The sequence below is a fragment of the Arachis hypogaea genome, chromosome 18 (assembly GCF_003086295.3).
Source record: "Arachis hypogaea cultivar Tifrunner chromosome 18, arahy.Tifrunner.gnm2.J5K5, whole genome shotgun sequence".
In the NCBI taxonomy this organism is placed as follows: domain Eukaryota; kingdom Viridiplantae; phylum Streptophyta; class Magnoliopsida; order Fabales; family Fabaceae; genus Arachis; species Arachis hypogaea.
This window is the reverse complement of record NC_092053.1, coordinates 11,026,406-11,043,063: the sequence shown is the minus strand read 5'-3', so window position 1 is coordinate 11,043,063 and position 16,658 is coordinate 11,026,406. Positions and strand designations below refer to the sequence as shown.

The following is a 16,658-nucleotide window of genomic DNA, read 5'->3' as shown; positions in this document are numbered from 1 at the left end:
CCCTGAGATTTATTAATTGTCATGGCAAACGATACTATTATGGAAACTGTCTTCGTTGGAATCTAACTGGGACGGTTTCATTTGTTAGTACCATATTCATTCTTGGAATCAAAGCAATATGACCAACATTGTTACCCGTTAAGACTTCACATTCTATGACATAATTTCTAAGCTTCCTAACTTGTAGCCTTGTACCATTACAAAAACCACTGGATTGGTCAATATTCCTCAGTAACATCACTGGAATACCAACCTTGAGTATTAATTTATGTGGAGGTAAATCAGAGCAATTTATGCTATTCAGTAATTCAGGACCATAGAGATCTAGTTGGCTCTCCATATTCCCTTCATTCATACAAATCGAATCTGAATTGAGATATAATTTTTTCCCTCCAGGAATGATAGCCATCAGATGGTTGTTGACCTCTTCAACAATGTCCAGCGTGGGAGCCAGTATAGTTCTTGCTTTGAAAAAATACTTTGAGGACATTATCCAAAATATTTGGATAAGAAAAATGAACCAACTCATCAAATGCCTGGTCCGAAGAAGGAATAACAATATCTCCTGGAAGACATATCTCAGATTCACCATCCATATTGTTACCTATTAGACCATCACCAGCTTTCAACAACCACTCACCAAATTGCTTTGTCTCATCTTGATCTGAAGCAGTCGTCCCTACAGAGAGTCTCACATTTTTTGTTAGTTTGAGAACCTAACAAAACTTCCAAAGGCAAGACGAATTCACGGTTGAATGAACGATATCTTGTCTTGATCCTCGTAGAATGACAGGAAAAAATTGTCTAAAGTCTCCACCTAGTACAACCACTTTTCCTCCAAAGGGCAAATCTTTGTTATATGTTAGAGAAAATCTCATGATATCACCCAAGTATTTATCAAACACTTCATAGCAATACCTACTAACCATTCGAGCCTCATCCCAAATTATAAGTTTGGCTTTCAACAGTAGAATTGTTTAAGGGGAACCAGGTTTGATGTTACATACAAAATCCTCAGTTATATTCAGTGGTATTTTGAAACTTGAGTGTGTCATTCTTCCATTGGGAAGAAGTAAAGATGCAATACCACTTGAAGCAATGTTTAACACAATATCATCCCTTGAGCAAATCTCAGCAGACATAAGGTTCTAGAGAAATATTTTTCCAGTCCTCCCATGACCATACACAGAAAAAATCCCTTCATCACAATATATAGCTGTAACAATTTTATCGAATGCATATTTCTACTCAGGTGTTGCGATGGCTAACATGTTTGAGGCATTTTTCTTTAAATCATCCCTGTTAAAGTTTAGCTCTTCCCTGATAACCCTTTTGGTTAATAAAGAACTATCAACTTCAGTTGCTAAAGGCATAGGAGGATAGTCTTTCAAGATTTTATCATAGGAATGTAAGATCTTGTCTATATCCATTAAGCACAACTGCTTAATCTCATCATTTGACATGGTTAACTCCGCATATTATACGATACTATAAAAATTCAATCAAACTAAAAATGATCAATAATGAAGAACTTTTATAATTGCAATTAATAAAAACTCACCCCTCACGTTCATCACAGTTCTTTGTCGATACAAAATATCATCTGAGAGTTTATGCTAACATCTATTTCAGACATATTCTGGTCTTGAGATATTGTTGGATGTTAATAGAATGACAATAACCTCCTAACATATGATCCTGAGGCCCACGAGTTTGCTTCCTTAATTGCATCCATGAATTCTCTGTCATCTTGCAAGAGTCCAAGAGTGAAGCAGGCATCTCTATACGTAGCATAAATTGTTCTTCCTACTGTTCTTATATCTCAAAAATTCATACATCCTCTTTGAGTATTCAAGAGAAGTCATTGGTAATATTCTTCGATATTTGCTGCAAAAAACTTGGTTAAAATCCCACTTTTAAGTTGCTAAATGAATTAGGCTACGCGATTTCAATTATTATGATGACAATCATGCATGAGAATTAAGTGTTATTTAGAAAAGGGTTAAGATTAACGACAAACATGCATATGTGTTAGTCATGCTCTTATTATGTTTCTCTCTTTTTTTCCTCCATACGCATCTTTGTTTAATGTGATTGATTTAGTCTATAATTTTAAATATTAAATCAGTGGAAGCTATACTGCTTGGTTCCCAACAGTCAACACTATCTGGGGATGCTTGGCATAAACTTTTCTAATACAAACCTCTCTTGTTAGTTGTAACCCATACGGGAGGAGGAAATTTAAGTCTTTAAGATGAGAATAATAAACAAAGAAGTAAGAAATAATCTGATTCTCAATTTTGTTGTGATGTGCGTATTATTTCTTATCAAAGATATACATTATACTTTTTGTAGGATGTGAAAGTAAGAGTGACTCAAACTTTGTTGTTTTTGGTCGACATAAACTCTTATATCCAATCTGCATTATTTAATGATTATGTATCTTGGCATTAGTGCATGTCTTTGCAAGCTAAAATTTATAATTTTATATAACTGCCTATGAAAATCTTGCTAAAAGTGCTCCAACCCCTCTCTTTATTGGCCGAATACAACATGAGCTATATATTAAATCTGTTTTTGACTATAGAATCTTTTTTTATGATGAAAAAATTATATTTTCTTGCAGAAAAATACAGAACTGGATTTTGTTTTGTTCTGTTTTTAAATGAATAGTCCCAAAAAAAACAGAAATTGATGAGGTTGAAATTATGTTATGAGGGTGAGGATCATACAAATGTGGGACTAAGTGTATAAAAATAGAGAAACAATTCTGTGTATGAATAAAATTAGAAGTACCTGCTCATTCATCAACACCATTTCAATGGAGCTAATGGATTTGGAGTCTTTGAATTTCGGTAAAGACCAAAGTCTGATTACTTTGACATGAATCTTCAAATATTCTTTTGGCAGTGCAATCATCTCCAACAAATTATATCGCCTAATAATTTTTTCTCTAGTGAAAAATAAAAACAAACGTAAATTCTAGCAAGTACGTATAGTAAGATTGTAGGACCACACCCTTTAAAATTTTATAGCAACTAAGAGGTATATTTTTAGGTAAATCATTTTAAAATTGGAGGCATCAAAAATCACATATCCTCCATAATCCAAAAAAAGAAAAAATCTGTCTTGATGATTTAAACAACGAAAAAAGATTTAAGTTGAAAATAAAACACTTATTCTGCATCATAAATACTGACAAATCAAAATGTACTGAGTAAAAAAAAGTATGAAAATAATATTTGAATCTATGCCTTCCTTGCAGCAGCTCACCTCCATCAGTTACAAATAGAGACTATTCCAGTGCGACGGTGATCTGAACGACAACAACATCAGTGAAAGTCTCCTCTTGCCGGTCCGCTATCTAACCTCTCTGGTCACATTAGCATCTCCGATCATCGTCGACCTCAGCTCCTCGCCGGCACAACCCCGTCATCGTCCCGTCGCCGTATGAGCAACCAGTCTTCTCGTCTTCACTGTTCTGAAGTTGCCAGTGCCAAGTCGCTGTTCTCCATTGCTGGCATATATGCTTGCTTGCTGGGAGAGAGAAGACCCAAAAAGACTAAAAAAAGACTTTGGGTGCGGGTTAAGATTAATTGTATGAGATCCGGATAGGTTTTCTATCTGTCCAACTTGAAATCAGGATTAATCTCCGTAGGTCCATGTTTTATTAAGATACAATGGAGGCAAGTAAGCCGATATAGTGCAGCCCTACTTTTTTATTCCCTTTTTATCACCATTCACAAATTCTATGCTTTGTTTGATTGTTGTATAAATTATGAATCTACATTGGGCCGCCTAGAAAATTAATTTATTTTGCTTACGTTTTAGAATGAGTTTAATTAATTATTTGTTATATAAAATTATTTTATATTTTTAATAAATCAAATCTAATGATGATATTAGTTAATAATACATAGAATAATTCCATTTAGAATGAAGAAAGTTTTGCCTTATATTACTTTTGCTTACGAAAATATAAAACATAAAACTTAACAATTCATGGAATATAAAAGACTAAGGAAATAAGGTGATTTATAAATTATCTTTAATTTATATATAATATAATTAAATTTAATGAATTCAATTAGAATAAACAATAAATTATTTATTTTATTTCAAACTTTATAAATGAATAAACCAATTAACTAATATAAGGAATTACAATTAATGTAGTAAAATTAATCAAGTATTATATACTATAATAAATTACATTCATATTTAAATATCTAATCAAATCAATTAGCTTATGTAATTAAGTTATACTAAAACACTTAAAAATGCACCATTCTTAATTTAATACTATCTATATTATATAAATCACATTTAAATTTACTTTTCCGTACGTATATAATTTAAAGTAATTTACAATTTATTTGATTGAATATTATAATGTAAAATAATTTATAAATTAACGTTAATTCATATATAATATATAATTAAAATTAATGAATTTAATTAGAATAAATAATAAATTATTTATTTTATTTTAGACTTCATAAATGAAAAAACCAATTCACTAATATAACGAATTACAATTAATGTAGTATAATTAATTAAGTAATATAAATTATAATAAATTATATTAATATTTAAATATCTAATCAAATCAATTAATTGATATAATTAAGTCATTGTAATAAATTGAATTGAATGAGTTAAAATAATTAAATCGGGAAACACTCTCCAGAGCATGCCACGTCAGCTCCATCATTAAGTGCAGAAATCCGATTTTTATATAATAGAATAGATTAAAATAAGCATCTATCGTTAATTCACTAACGGATATTGCTATGGTACCTAAAAGTGTTTGCCTAACTTACCAAAAAGAGTTAAAAATTAATATTTAATTTTAAAAGTATAAAAATAAATAATTATTAAATATTTAAAAGTTACCATAAAAAATAACTTAGACAAAAGTTAAGTACAAAATTATAGACACCATAAAATTCACCTTCACTAATTCGTAAGTAGGAATCGGATAGGATTAATATTCTTTCAGACTAATTAATTATTACTTGAAAGAATTCTATTATAGTGAATATACAATGATAGTGAAATTTTAGTAATATTAATAAGTATAATGAAAATGGAAAAGTATAAGGTACTAATATATTATTTGCGAATTTATTATCAATAATAATTAATTATTATATTTTAGACACATATATAAAGAGACACATTCAGAAAATACATATATAAAGACACTTCTATTAGACATAATCATAAGAAAGATATTTTTATTAGACACATCCACAAAGATACTTCTATTAAATATAATCATAAACAGGAATTGGCAGAAATTAACAAAAATATTGTTGATAACGTAGCGGGATTAAATAAAAATTAAGAATTTATTTTTATTATTTTATAATATTTTTATTTAGAAATAAAACATAAAAAGTGTAAAGTTATTTTTATACGGTTATGTAATCTAATTAAAATTTTAAATATTTATTTAAACAATGAATAAGAGAACATACATTCTCTAGGTTGATTTATATATTATATTTTACATTGTAAATATATCTGAAACTTTGTTTTTTTAATATAAGATATTGCAAAGAAAAGGAAGTCGTTTTATTATTTTATTTAGTGTTTTAAAATATATTTAAGAAAAATTTTGTGTTTGGCTGTGTGGATACACTTTTTAACATTATCATTATCATTAGCCGCCTTAAACTATTAAGGCAACTGACTCGCAATTGGAGTCCTTAATTAGCCATGTGTTGTAATTAATTAGTCATCAATGACACAATGAATTGTGCGATTAGTTAATTAGTTCGATTTGACAAAACACTACTATCTTCGTAGAATCATAAATAGGAGTTTCGTACGGAATAATGTTGGACGTAGAGGATTCGATTTCTTCTACTAAAAATGATCTGAAATCGTTCATTACTACTATACATAGATATCTTTCCTGAAAAAATGTTTAAACAATAAAAGTAAACCTAAATCAGTCTAAAATTATTTTATTTTATATTTATTAATTATTTTTAAACTAAATATATAATATTAAATATAATAAACACTACTAGAAAACTAGTTATTACAGACGGATATTTCAAGCAGATTTTATTCCACGGAAATACAGACGAAATTTTAGAGGAATTTTTTGTCGAAAAAAAAAATGAATTAGCATAAATTACAGACGGAAAACAGAATCCGTCGATAATTCTGTCGGTAAAATTAATTTTTTTCGTAAAAAATAGTTAAAAAATTTGTCTGTAATTAAATAGACAAAACACTGCGTTTTATTAAATTATTACAGACAGAAAATCCGTCTATAATTTAAAAGTTTCCGTCGGAAATATTGAGTTAACCCTAATTTTATCACCACCCTTATCGAGCTCCATTCACTGTGAACTCATTTTCACCCTCATCCCTCCCTCTTCAAAGTTGTCGTCGAACGCTTCTCCTCTGGTAGAAGGTGCTGTCACCGCCAACGGGGACAGACTGTGGGTGCCTTCGTCATCTGGGGAAGCTCTACTCGGCCCTCTTCGCATCGTTCCTCCTCTCCTCGCCGTCGCACGAAATTCTAAGTTGAGAGCTCGTGGCGTCACCGTCACGAAGGGTTTCTCCCCTCATCGCCGTGCGTCGTTTCTGATTCTCTGCTCCTCGCCATTTTTGCCTTGGATTTTGTGATTTCATTTCCGATTTTGTGATTTCATCTCTGCTTCCTTTAATTTTTTCTTATGTCCTTATCAACCTTTTGGTTTAGCTCTTTGATTTTTTCTGTTAGAATTTGTTTCTGCAGAATTTGATTTAGTTAGTTGCTTTCTGGTGCTTAAGTTTTTTTTAATGGGAATAATCAAGTAATCTGTCTTTTCTAGGGTTTGGTGGCTATTGTCATGGTAAATTTTTAGAAGGTTAAATTTAACAGTGTTTGTATAGTTTTCTGGAGTGTTTGAGAATACTCTAGATGGTTCCGGAACGTTCTAGAATGTCCTAGAAGGTCCCGGAATACCCTAGAAGGTTCTAGAAGACTCTGGAAGATCATAGAGTATTCTAGAAGGGTGTAGATGTATATAGAAGTATAAAGAGTGGTATGGAATAATCTAGAAACATTTAGAAAGTTGTGGTAGGATAGATATTTTTAAAGAAGGTTCTAGATGATTAATCTAGGCCATTGATTAGATTTAATCCTAACCATCCATTGAGGAAGTGGATGGCTATAAATAGGAGATGAGAGTTAGTGTGAATGTGTGAATCATTTGTAACCAACACTTGAGTAATAAAGTGTTCTTTCCACCAAAGCTTCCTTTCTCTTGTGTTCTCTTGTGTTCTTAACTTTCTTGCTAAATATTGAGGGTTAGGCTGACTTGGTCTTAGCTCAAGAGGTTGAGTAAGTCCGAGTGCCGGCACGGTAGCGTTGGAGTGTGTCCAAGACCGTGACAATTTTGGTATCCGAGCAAGGTTCGAGAGGGAGCACAAGTCGCTTGTGGGAATGGCTTCTAGTATCACCATGGAGCATGTTGAGTCTCAAAGGGGAAGGGATACTATTCTTTCTCAATGGGGAGGCAAGAAGATCCGTTCTTCAAGTGAGCCTAGAGGTAAGGACTCTAACTTCTTAGAAGAAAGAGTTTCTATGTTGGAAAATGTTCTATCCTCTATGGATGAGCGCTTCCAAAGGATAGAACATGACAAGGAGACCCTCGAGGCTCACGTATTAGGAGAACTAGATGCTTTCAAAGAAAGCATGCTCCAAATTGAAGAGAAGCTTGAGAATTCCTTAAAGCTATTTGAGGAAGTTCGAGTTTGGTTCGAGGAGGCGAAATCTCGACCAACCATTATAAGGGAGACGACAAAGATTGATCTCCCCAAGCCAAAGGAGTTCAAGGGCGTAAGGGACGCTCGCGAGGTGGAGAACTTCCTATGGCAAATGGAGAGGTACTTCGAAGGCCAAGGGGTGGTCGAAGAAGCAATAAAGGTACGCACTGCAGCTCTCTACCTTTCTGATAATGCTACTTTGTGGTGGAGGAGAAAGTGCGTAGATATGGAAAAGGGCACTTGCAACATAGCCACATGGGAAGATTTCAAAAGGGAATTGAAAAGACAATTCTTCCCTGAGAATGTGGTTTATGAAGCAAGGAAGAAGTTGAGGGAGTTGAAGCACAAGAGTACGATTAGCGACTATGTAAAGGAGTTTACTACTCTCACGCTTCAAATCCCCAACTTAGCATCAGAGGATGCATTGTTCTTCTTCATTGATGGACTCCAACCTTGGGCAAAGCAAGAACTACAAAGAAGGAATGTTAAGGATGTCGATGAGGCCATCGTGGTGGCCGAATCACTCACTGAGTATCATAGGGGAGACTCTAAACCTAAGTCTTCCTCCAAGCCTAGTTCTGCTAAAGGTGGGGGAGACAAGGGGAAGAGCTTCTCAACCAAGAAAGAAGGAAAATACTCTTCAAAGAAAGAGTACGAAGAAAAAAAGAAGGCTTTCGTGCCCAAAGGAGGATGCTTCGTGTGCAAGGGACCGCACCAAATGAAGGATTGTCCCAAGCTAGGGACTTTGGCATCTATTGCTAAGGAACGAGAAGCTCAAACTCAAGTAACTGAGTGTGTTGGATCTATCCAACACATAAATGCTGTGAAGACCAAAGAGGCAAGTACTGCAGAAAAGAAAGGCTTGATGTATGTCAAAGCCTTTATCAATGAAAAACCTGTCATGGCTATGATCGACACTGGTGCTACACACAACTTCATCACGCCTGATGAAGCAAGGAGGCTTGGGTTGAAGATCACCGAAAAGAATGGTTGGTTCAAACCCGTGAATACCAAGGGTGAACCCCTTAAGGGAGTAGCAAAAGGGGTTGAGATGACTCTTGGTTCTTGGAAGGGCCTTGTGGATTTCTCAGTAGCACCCATGGACGATTTTAAAATAGTCATCGGGCTCGATTTACAAAGGAAGGCAAATATAATACCTATGCCATACTACGACGTAGTATGCGTCATGGAGAAAGGGTCTCCGTGCATGGTCCCTACAGTCTCTAAAGTTGGAGGACCACCGATACTCTTCGCTATGCAACTCAAGAAAGGGTTCAAGAAGGGAGAGATTACATATTTGGCTCTACTACAAGAGGAGTCAACACTTGAAAAAGAAGACGTTCCTCCCGAAATCAAGGAAGTCCTTGAAGAAAATAAGGATGTGATGCCTCCCGAGTTGCCAAAACAACTACCACCTAGGAGGAAGGTGGACCACAAGATTGAATTGGAGTTAGGAGCAAAGCCGCCCGCCTCAACACCGTATAGAATGGCACCGCCAGAACTCGAGGAGTTGAAGAAGCAACTCAAGGATTTGCTAGATGCTGGGTTCATCCGTCCAGCGAAGGCACCTTATGGCGCACCAGTCTTATTCCAAAAGAAGCATGATGGTTCATTGAGGTTATGCATCGACTATCGAGCACTTAACAAGGTAACCATCAAGAACAAATACCCCATTCCTTTGATAGCCGATTTGTTTGATCAACTTGGTAGAGCCAAGTGGTTCTCAAAGCTAGATTTGAGGTCAGGATATCACCAAGTGAGAATTGCCGATGGTGATGAGCCTAAGACCACGTGTGTCACGAGGTATGGATCGTATGAGTGGTTGGTGATGCCTTTTGGCTTGACCAACGCTCCTACGACCTTCTGTACCTTGATGAATGAGATCTTTCGACCTTACCTTGATCGGTTTGTAGTGGTCTACTTGGATGACATTGTTGTCTATAGCAATACTTTGGAGGAACATGTAGAACACTTACGAACCGTGTTCAAGATCTTGCGAGAGAATAACCTATATGTGAAGAAGGAAAAGTGTTCCTTTGCAAGGGACGAAGTCCACTTCTTGGGACACATCATTAAAGGTGGAACTCTCTGCATGGATCAAGGAAAGGTGAAGGCTATCAAAGAGTGGGAGCCGCCAAACAAGGTATCTGAATTGAGGTCATTCCTTGGGTTGGCTAATTACTATCGGAGGTTTATCAAGGGATACTCCGCTAAGGCTGCACCATTAACTGATCTTCTCAAGAAGAATCACTCTTGGGAATGGTCAAAGGAGTGTCAAAAGGCCTTTGATGAGTTGAAGGCTGCTATCACAGAAGGACCAGTACTAGCACTACCCGACTACTCAAAGGTATTTGAAGTCCACACTGATGCTTCTGACTACGCTATTGGAGGAGTTCTGATGCAAGAAGGACATCCTATTGCCTTTGAGAGTCGCAAGTTGAATGATACAGAGAGGCGATACACTGTCCAAGAGAAGGAGATGACTGCGGTGGTGCATTGTCTGAGAACTTGGCGTCACTACTTGCTTGGTTCACACTTCATCGTCAAGACAGACAATGTGGCTACAAGCTACTTCCAAACTCAAAAGAAGTTAAGCCCCAAACAAGCTAGGTGGCAAGACTTCTTGGCTGAGTTTGATTTCGAATTCGAATACAAGTCAGGCAAGACTAATGTCGTAGCAGATGCGCTGAGTCGCAAGGCTGAGTTAGCGGCCATTTCTATGGTGGAAGGAGATATTATGCATATCATCAAGGAAGGGTTGCATCACGATCCATTAGCCAAGAAGTTGGTGGAGTTGGCTAGAGAAGGTAAGACCAAAAGATTTTGGTTAGAAAACGACCTTCTCTACACAAAAGGGAGAAGACTATACGTTCTTAAATGGGACAATCTGAGAAGGAAGTTGGTAAGAGAATGCCACGGCACCAAGTGGGCTGGTCACCAAGGTCAGCGAAGGACCTTAGCACTCATTGAATCTTCTTATTATTGGCCTCAAATGAGAGATGAAGTGGAGAGCTATGTGAAGACTTGTCTTGTGTGCCAACAAGATAAGATTGAAAACAAGACACCAAGTGGGTTGTTGGAACCTCTGCCTCCATCAGAGCGACCGTGGGAAAGTGTCTCTCTAGATTTCATCTCTGCCTTACCGAAGTCCGAGGGGTTTGGATCTATTCTCGTGGTAGTGGATCGATTTTCGAAGTATGCTACCTTTATACCTGCCCCTACTGACTGCACTGCAGAGGAAGCAGCACGACTATTCTTCAAGAATGTGGTGAAGTACTGGGGATTGCCTAAGAGCATCATTAGTGATCGAGATCCACGCTTCACAGGACGACTATGGACAGAGCAGTTCAAACTCCTTGGGTCGGAGCTTCATTTCTCAACAAGCTTCCATCCTCAAACCGATGGGCAGACTGAGAGAGTGAATGCCTTACTTGAGTGTTACTTAAGGCATTTTGTAAGCGCTAATCAGAAGGATTGGACAAAACTCCTAGACATTGCTCAATTCTCATACAATCTGCAAAGGAGCGAATCTACAGGGAAGAGCCCATTTGAGATTGTGACTGGACAACAGCCGCTTACACCTCACTCTCTTTCTTCCTCTTACTCAGGAAAGAGCCCTAGAGCTTATCATATGATTAAGTCATGGGAAGAACAAGCAGATGTCACTCGTTCTTACCTCGACAAAGCTGCCAAGAGGATGAAGAAATGGGCAGATAAGAAGAGGAGGCATGCAAGCTATCAAGTGGGAGACAAGGTAATGATCAAACTTCTTCCACAACAATTCAAAGCCTTTCGCAAGGTTCATAAGGGCTTAATCCGCAAATACGAAGGGCCATTTGAGATCATTGGACGTGTTGGGGAGGTTGCTTACAAAGTACAACTCCCTCCCTCTATGAAGATCTACCCGGTCTTCCATGTGAGTATGCTTAAACCATATCATGAGGACCAAGACGAACCGAGTAGAGGTAACTCGAGTCGTGCTCCGCCTGTGGTGATTAGATCTTTTGACAAAGAAATCGAAGAGATCCTAGCTAATCGCGTCGTGCGACGAAGAGGAGTACCACCAAGTATCCAATACTTGATCAAGTGGAAAGGGCTCCCGATAACTGAAGCTAGCTGGGAAATTCGCGAAGATCTGTGGCAATTCCAAGAACACCTAGAGCGCTACCACGAACAAAACGCGACGAGGACGTCTGCGCATTAGGTGGGGGAGAATGTCACGGTAAATTTTTAGAAGGTTAAATTTAACAGTGTTTGTATAGTTTTCTGGAGTGTTTGAGAATACTCTAGATGGTTCCGGAACGTTCTAGAATGTCCTAGAAGGTCCCGGAATACCCTAGAAGGTTCTAGAAGACTCTGGAAGATCATAGAGTATTCTAGAAGGGTGTAGATGTATATAGAAGTATAAAGAGTGGTATGGAATAATCTAGAAACATTTAGAAAGTTGTGGTAGGATAGATATTTTTAAAGAAGGTTCTAGATGATTAATCTAGGCCATTGATTAGATTTAATCCTAACCATCCATTGAGGAAGTGGATGGCTATAAATAGGAGATGAGAGTTAGTGTGAATGTGTGAATCATTTGTAACCAACACTTGAGTAATAAAGTGTTCTTTCCACCAAAGCTTCCTTTCTCTTGTGTTCTCTTGTGTTCTCTTGTGTTCTTAACTTTCTTGCTAAATATTGAGGGTTAGGCTGACTTGGTCTTAGCTCAAGAGGTTGAGTAAGTCCGAGTGCCGGCACGGTAGCGTTGGAGTGTGTCCAAGACCGTGACACTATGCCCAAAGCTGACTTGAGTTCACTGTGAGTCACTATTAATTGCCACAAGCTCTTCTCTTTTTTTGTTTATTTGTTTGTTTGGATCTTTAATTTCGAGTAGCTGTGCTGTGATTTGTGATCTATTCTACTCTCGGTTTCTTTTAATGCTATTTTTCTTCTTCCAAGTTTTTTAATTGTTCATTGTGTGAGTTGTTGAGCTAGGTCAATTCGGTTTTTTTGTGTCTAGGGTTTAGCAACTATGCATTTTAGCTTCCTCTGCATTTCTATTCTTGGATGTGCATAAGAATTTCGTTTCCATTTGATATTTGGGTGACTAACATTCTCAAATTGCTGTTGTAAAAATAAAAGGCTTTATTTTATTTATATTTTTGTGTGGATGGATTTTTTCTGTTGTTGGAGTTGAAAATTGTCATCTGTTTTAGGGTCTTCTAGCTAGTTAGGGATTCTAGACATGGATAAGTTCACATCTCCTCAAGGAGAAAGGGTAGGTGATATTTTGTTTTGTGGAGGGTAAGAGTGTAAGACTAAGCTACTGAAGTGACCATCACTGCAAGTTGGAGATATACCATGTAATTAGAGGAAGAAAAAAGATTTTTGGTATATGGAAAACAATGTTCTGTTAGTATATCACAAGTAGAAAACTTCTCGTGGTACTTTTGGCTAGTTGAATCATTTTAACCTTTTGTCTAATCTATGGAAAAAGTGCAGTATCTGAAAGACTATCAGACATTTGTTAACACTGCCTTCTACTGGACAGAAAGTTTTGCCAAGCCCACTTCTCTTGGGATTGAAGATAAGGTACCAAATTTTTTGTGTTTTTGTTATTAGAATGTGGATGCACGTTAATTAGTTGTATCAATGTGCAACATTTGTTTACATTCAAAGAAATTCTTCATTTGTTTCTTGCATGGTCCTGTTTTAAATATATTGGCAGTTAATTTAGTGCTCTACGAATGCTTCTTGATATGGCTATTTTTTCATTAAACACTTGACCAAGAAAATTTTATCTTGATCTAGTTTATATTTTTATGCTAGATAGTTCTCTGATGAGGTTTTATTAGAAAATGATTGAACGTGTAACTTTTATTTATGATGAATCTACTTTTGATATTATATAATCTTATAACAAGATTGTGTTTTCAATTTGAAAAAGGACTTGCATTAACGACTTGCCTGACTAGTTTCAGAATATTGATGAAGTGTTTCTGATTTGTTAAGTTAATGTTGATTTTTTCCATTTTGAAAAAAGCAGAATTTAAATTATCAACTTTGTCTTTTTTGGTGATCATTAAATAGAAGGGGAAAAAAACGTACACCATTCCCATCTCCATTTCTATAATTTTCACAAAGGGAACCCACTTTTCTTTTTTCCCATGTTTAACTAAAGAGGAAAAGACACACACACTTTCCTTTTCTCCTTGTTTTGTTAATCAAATAAATAAATAATTTGGGCTTGTTATCTTTATTTTTTATATCTGAATTTATTTCTTTCCAGTTTTAGTCCTAGTTTTTGTTTTGACATGACACGTTAATATTCAATGGAACTTATTTAATTTTGAATGATTTTTGTTTTCAGGAAGTGTAGCGATTAGTTAATTATCGGGTAAGATTAGTTAATTATCAAATACGCGTTTGAGAATTTACCTGTCAACTAATTCATTATTCTTTACTAGTTTCCTGCTCAATTGAACACTTTTAAGGATTTAATTTAGCTTGTGTCGTACACTTGTTTAATAGACTTAAGTTTTGGAAGAGCAGGAAATTGTTTCTATTAAGAAATCAACCAACTGGATAAACCCTTGGGAGAAAAAATTTAAATTGTTGCTGGTGGTGCTAGATTAGCCTTAGTTGACTCAGTGGTGATCTCTCAACCTGGCTTACAATTTGGCTATTACAATTTGATCATGTAGTAATAACTAATCTTGATTTACAACTCATATCAAAGTGATAAACTTCCATATATGCTAATAGCATTTTCTAAATTCATGGCTTACTTATTTTTTTTGTTATTTATTATTATTATTTTTTAATGAAAATGTGCATCTTTATCTGTTATTAACTTATTATTTTGTTGTAGGCCCATTTTTTGCCTTTGAGAAAGTTCACAAGTTGGACCCTAGTTCAAGTGGTCGAGGTGTTCGCCAATTCAAAACTGCACTTCTCCAACGCCTGGAAAGAGTAAGTGCTAGTGTGTTTGTCTTCACCATAATCTGTTTGTTCTAGATATGCATGTTCTGCATTAATTTGCTTTTTGGAAAAATGGACTTTATATATTGTCATGGGTGTCGATTGAGATAATTCTTGGTATACTGTGTTGTACCTTTTGCTCTTCTCATAGATAAAGTATAGAACTATTATTAACCCACTAAAAGATATGCTGTTGAAAGCTGAACTTGGGTCAGGGTCCTTGCTAATTTCTAAATTCTGCATTGTTTACAAACAGCAGTTTCTTTCTGTGTTAAAGTCTTGAAGAGGTCTCTCTCTCTCTCTCTCTCTCTCTCTCTCTCTCTCTCTCTCTCTCTCTCTCTCTCTCTCTCTCTCTCTCTCTCATTGCACAGTAGCTAATTATTAGAAGACTAATTTGTGTGTTCGCTCAGAGATTTTTGGTCCAATCTCTTCAACTTTTTGCTTGGAGTTCAAGTTAGTGCAATTTTGTGTTGTAAACTTCATTATATCAAGGCCATTAATCCCATTATGGACTTATAAATGTACATAAATAATTAAATGTACACAAATAAAATAAGATGTATGTCCCTTAGATTATTCATTTCTGATGGATGGTAGTTTCAAATATTCAGATTTGTTACTTAAAAACAAAATGACCGAATAAAAATTAGGCAGAATATTAGAAATTATTGTGGAGATGCAAGACATTAGAGCTAATCAACTTCACCTATTGAATATATAGTTATTAAAAGTATACTATATATTGTGTACTATATTGTTTGAAACTTGATTTATATAATTGATATAATCATTGTGCAACAAGAGAAGTTTATAAAAAAGTTGGCAGAAGTTCAGGCCTAACGTGCCGAGGCTCAAGCACAGGGAATGGAGCTATCACCAATTGATGAAGACTTGATTTGGGAGGAAGTGTGTGGTGGGCAAAAGAAATCGAGTTTACGAAAAAAGGTCATTCTTTTCTAGCTCTATCAAGTCTGGAACCACTTCTGCCAATTATGTATCTGGAAGAGCACCTAGAAATCAAAATTCTGTTCCTGATTTGTGAGAACAAATTCATAATCTCAATGAAGAGCTTTTCAGCGTGTTACTCAACAAACAGATGAGCGTATTAGTAAGTTGTTAGATACACGCTTGGCTCCTTTGGAAAAGACTCAAAAGAAGTTAGAAAAGTTGGAACAGGCAATTGGAAAGGCCAAGAAGAAAAAGCTGAAACAGAAGAGATGGAATGAGGCTTATGTTAGCTATTATGAGAAGGTTAGAGCGTCAAGTAGTTCTAGTGCAGTTCCACTACCACCGCCACCCTCAATGTCTTCGGATGAGGACTATGATGATGAAGAAGACACTGAAGACTATAGCTGATAGTTTTAGCATGGTTGAACAATATACTAGGAATTATAGTCGATGATCAATACACTTTGTTTATGTTTTGAATTAAATTGACTTGCTTGTTTATAGTACTTTTCTTTTAGTTTGATAATACGATGAATTTGTTTATTTTTTGAAATATTATAAATATTTTGAATACAAATTAGATAAAAATTTGTATTAAATTTATATTTATTTTGTATGAAAACAAGTTTATTTTGTAATTAGAAAAATAAAAAAATTTATATTTTACCTTACTGACGGATTTACAGACGAATTTTCTGTTTGTAATCAAAGTGGGAGATGATTTTCCAAGGTTCAAATTACAGACGGAAAATATGTCGAAAAATTCTTCTGTAATTACAGACAGAAAATCTGTCGAAAAAATCTGTCTGTATGGAAATCCGTCGGAAAGTTCGTCGACTTCAGGAAATGAATGGAGAATTTACAGAGGAAAAATCTATCGGTAAATAATTTTCGACGGAACTTTTACAGAAGGACAAAATCTGTCAGTAATTTCGTCGGTAACCAAAAATCCATTTATAATAAAAATTAAA

At 35.5% G+C, this 16,658-nt stretch overlaps 1 protein-coding gene and 1 long non-coding RNA gene across 2 annotated transcripts; one reads left to right on the top strand and one right to left on the bottom strand.

Moving 5' to 3' along the window:
* Positions 1–37: 37 nt before the first annotated feature.
* Positions 38–490, bottom strand: LOC140181235 (uncharacterized). Its single transcript, XM_072224761.1, has one exon. The coding sequence runs from the start codon at positions 488–490 to the stop codon at positions 38–40; it is 453 nt and encodes a 150-aa protein (XP_072080862.1).
* An 11,856-nt stretch (positions 491–12,346) lies between these two features.
* Positions 12,347–16,205, top strand: LOC112769077 (uncharacterized). The gene is made up of 4 exons (XR_003186358.2): positions 12,347–12,576; positions 13,261–13,350; positions 14,129–14,155; positions 14,630–16,205. It is a non-coding gene; the product is annotated as an uncharacterized lncRNA (long non-coding RNA).
* The last annotated feature ends 453 nt before the right edge of the window (positions 16,206–16,658 follow it).

Coding starts and splice junctions, on each gene's coding strand:
- LOC140181235 (XM_072224761.1), bottom strand. CDS start 490: ATGTCCTCAAAGTATTTTTTCAAAGCAAGAACTATACTGGCTCCCACG.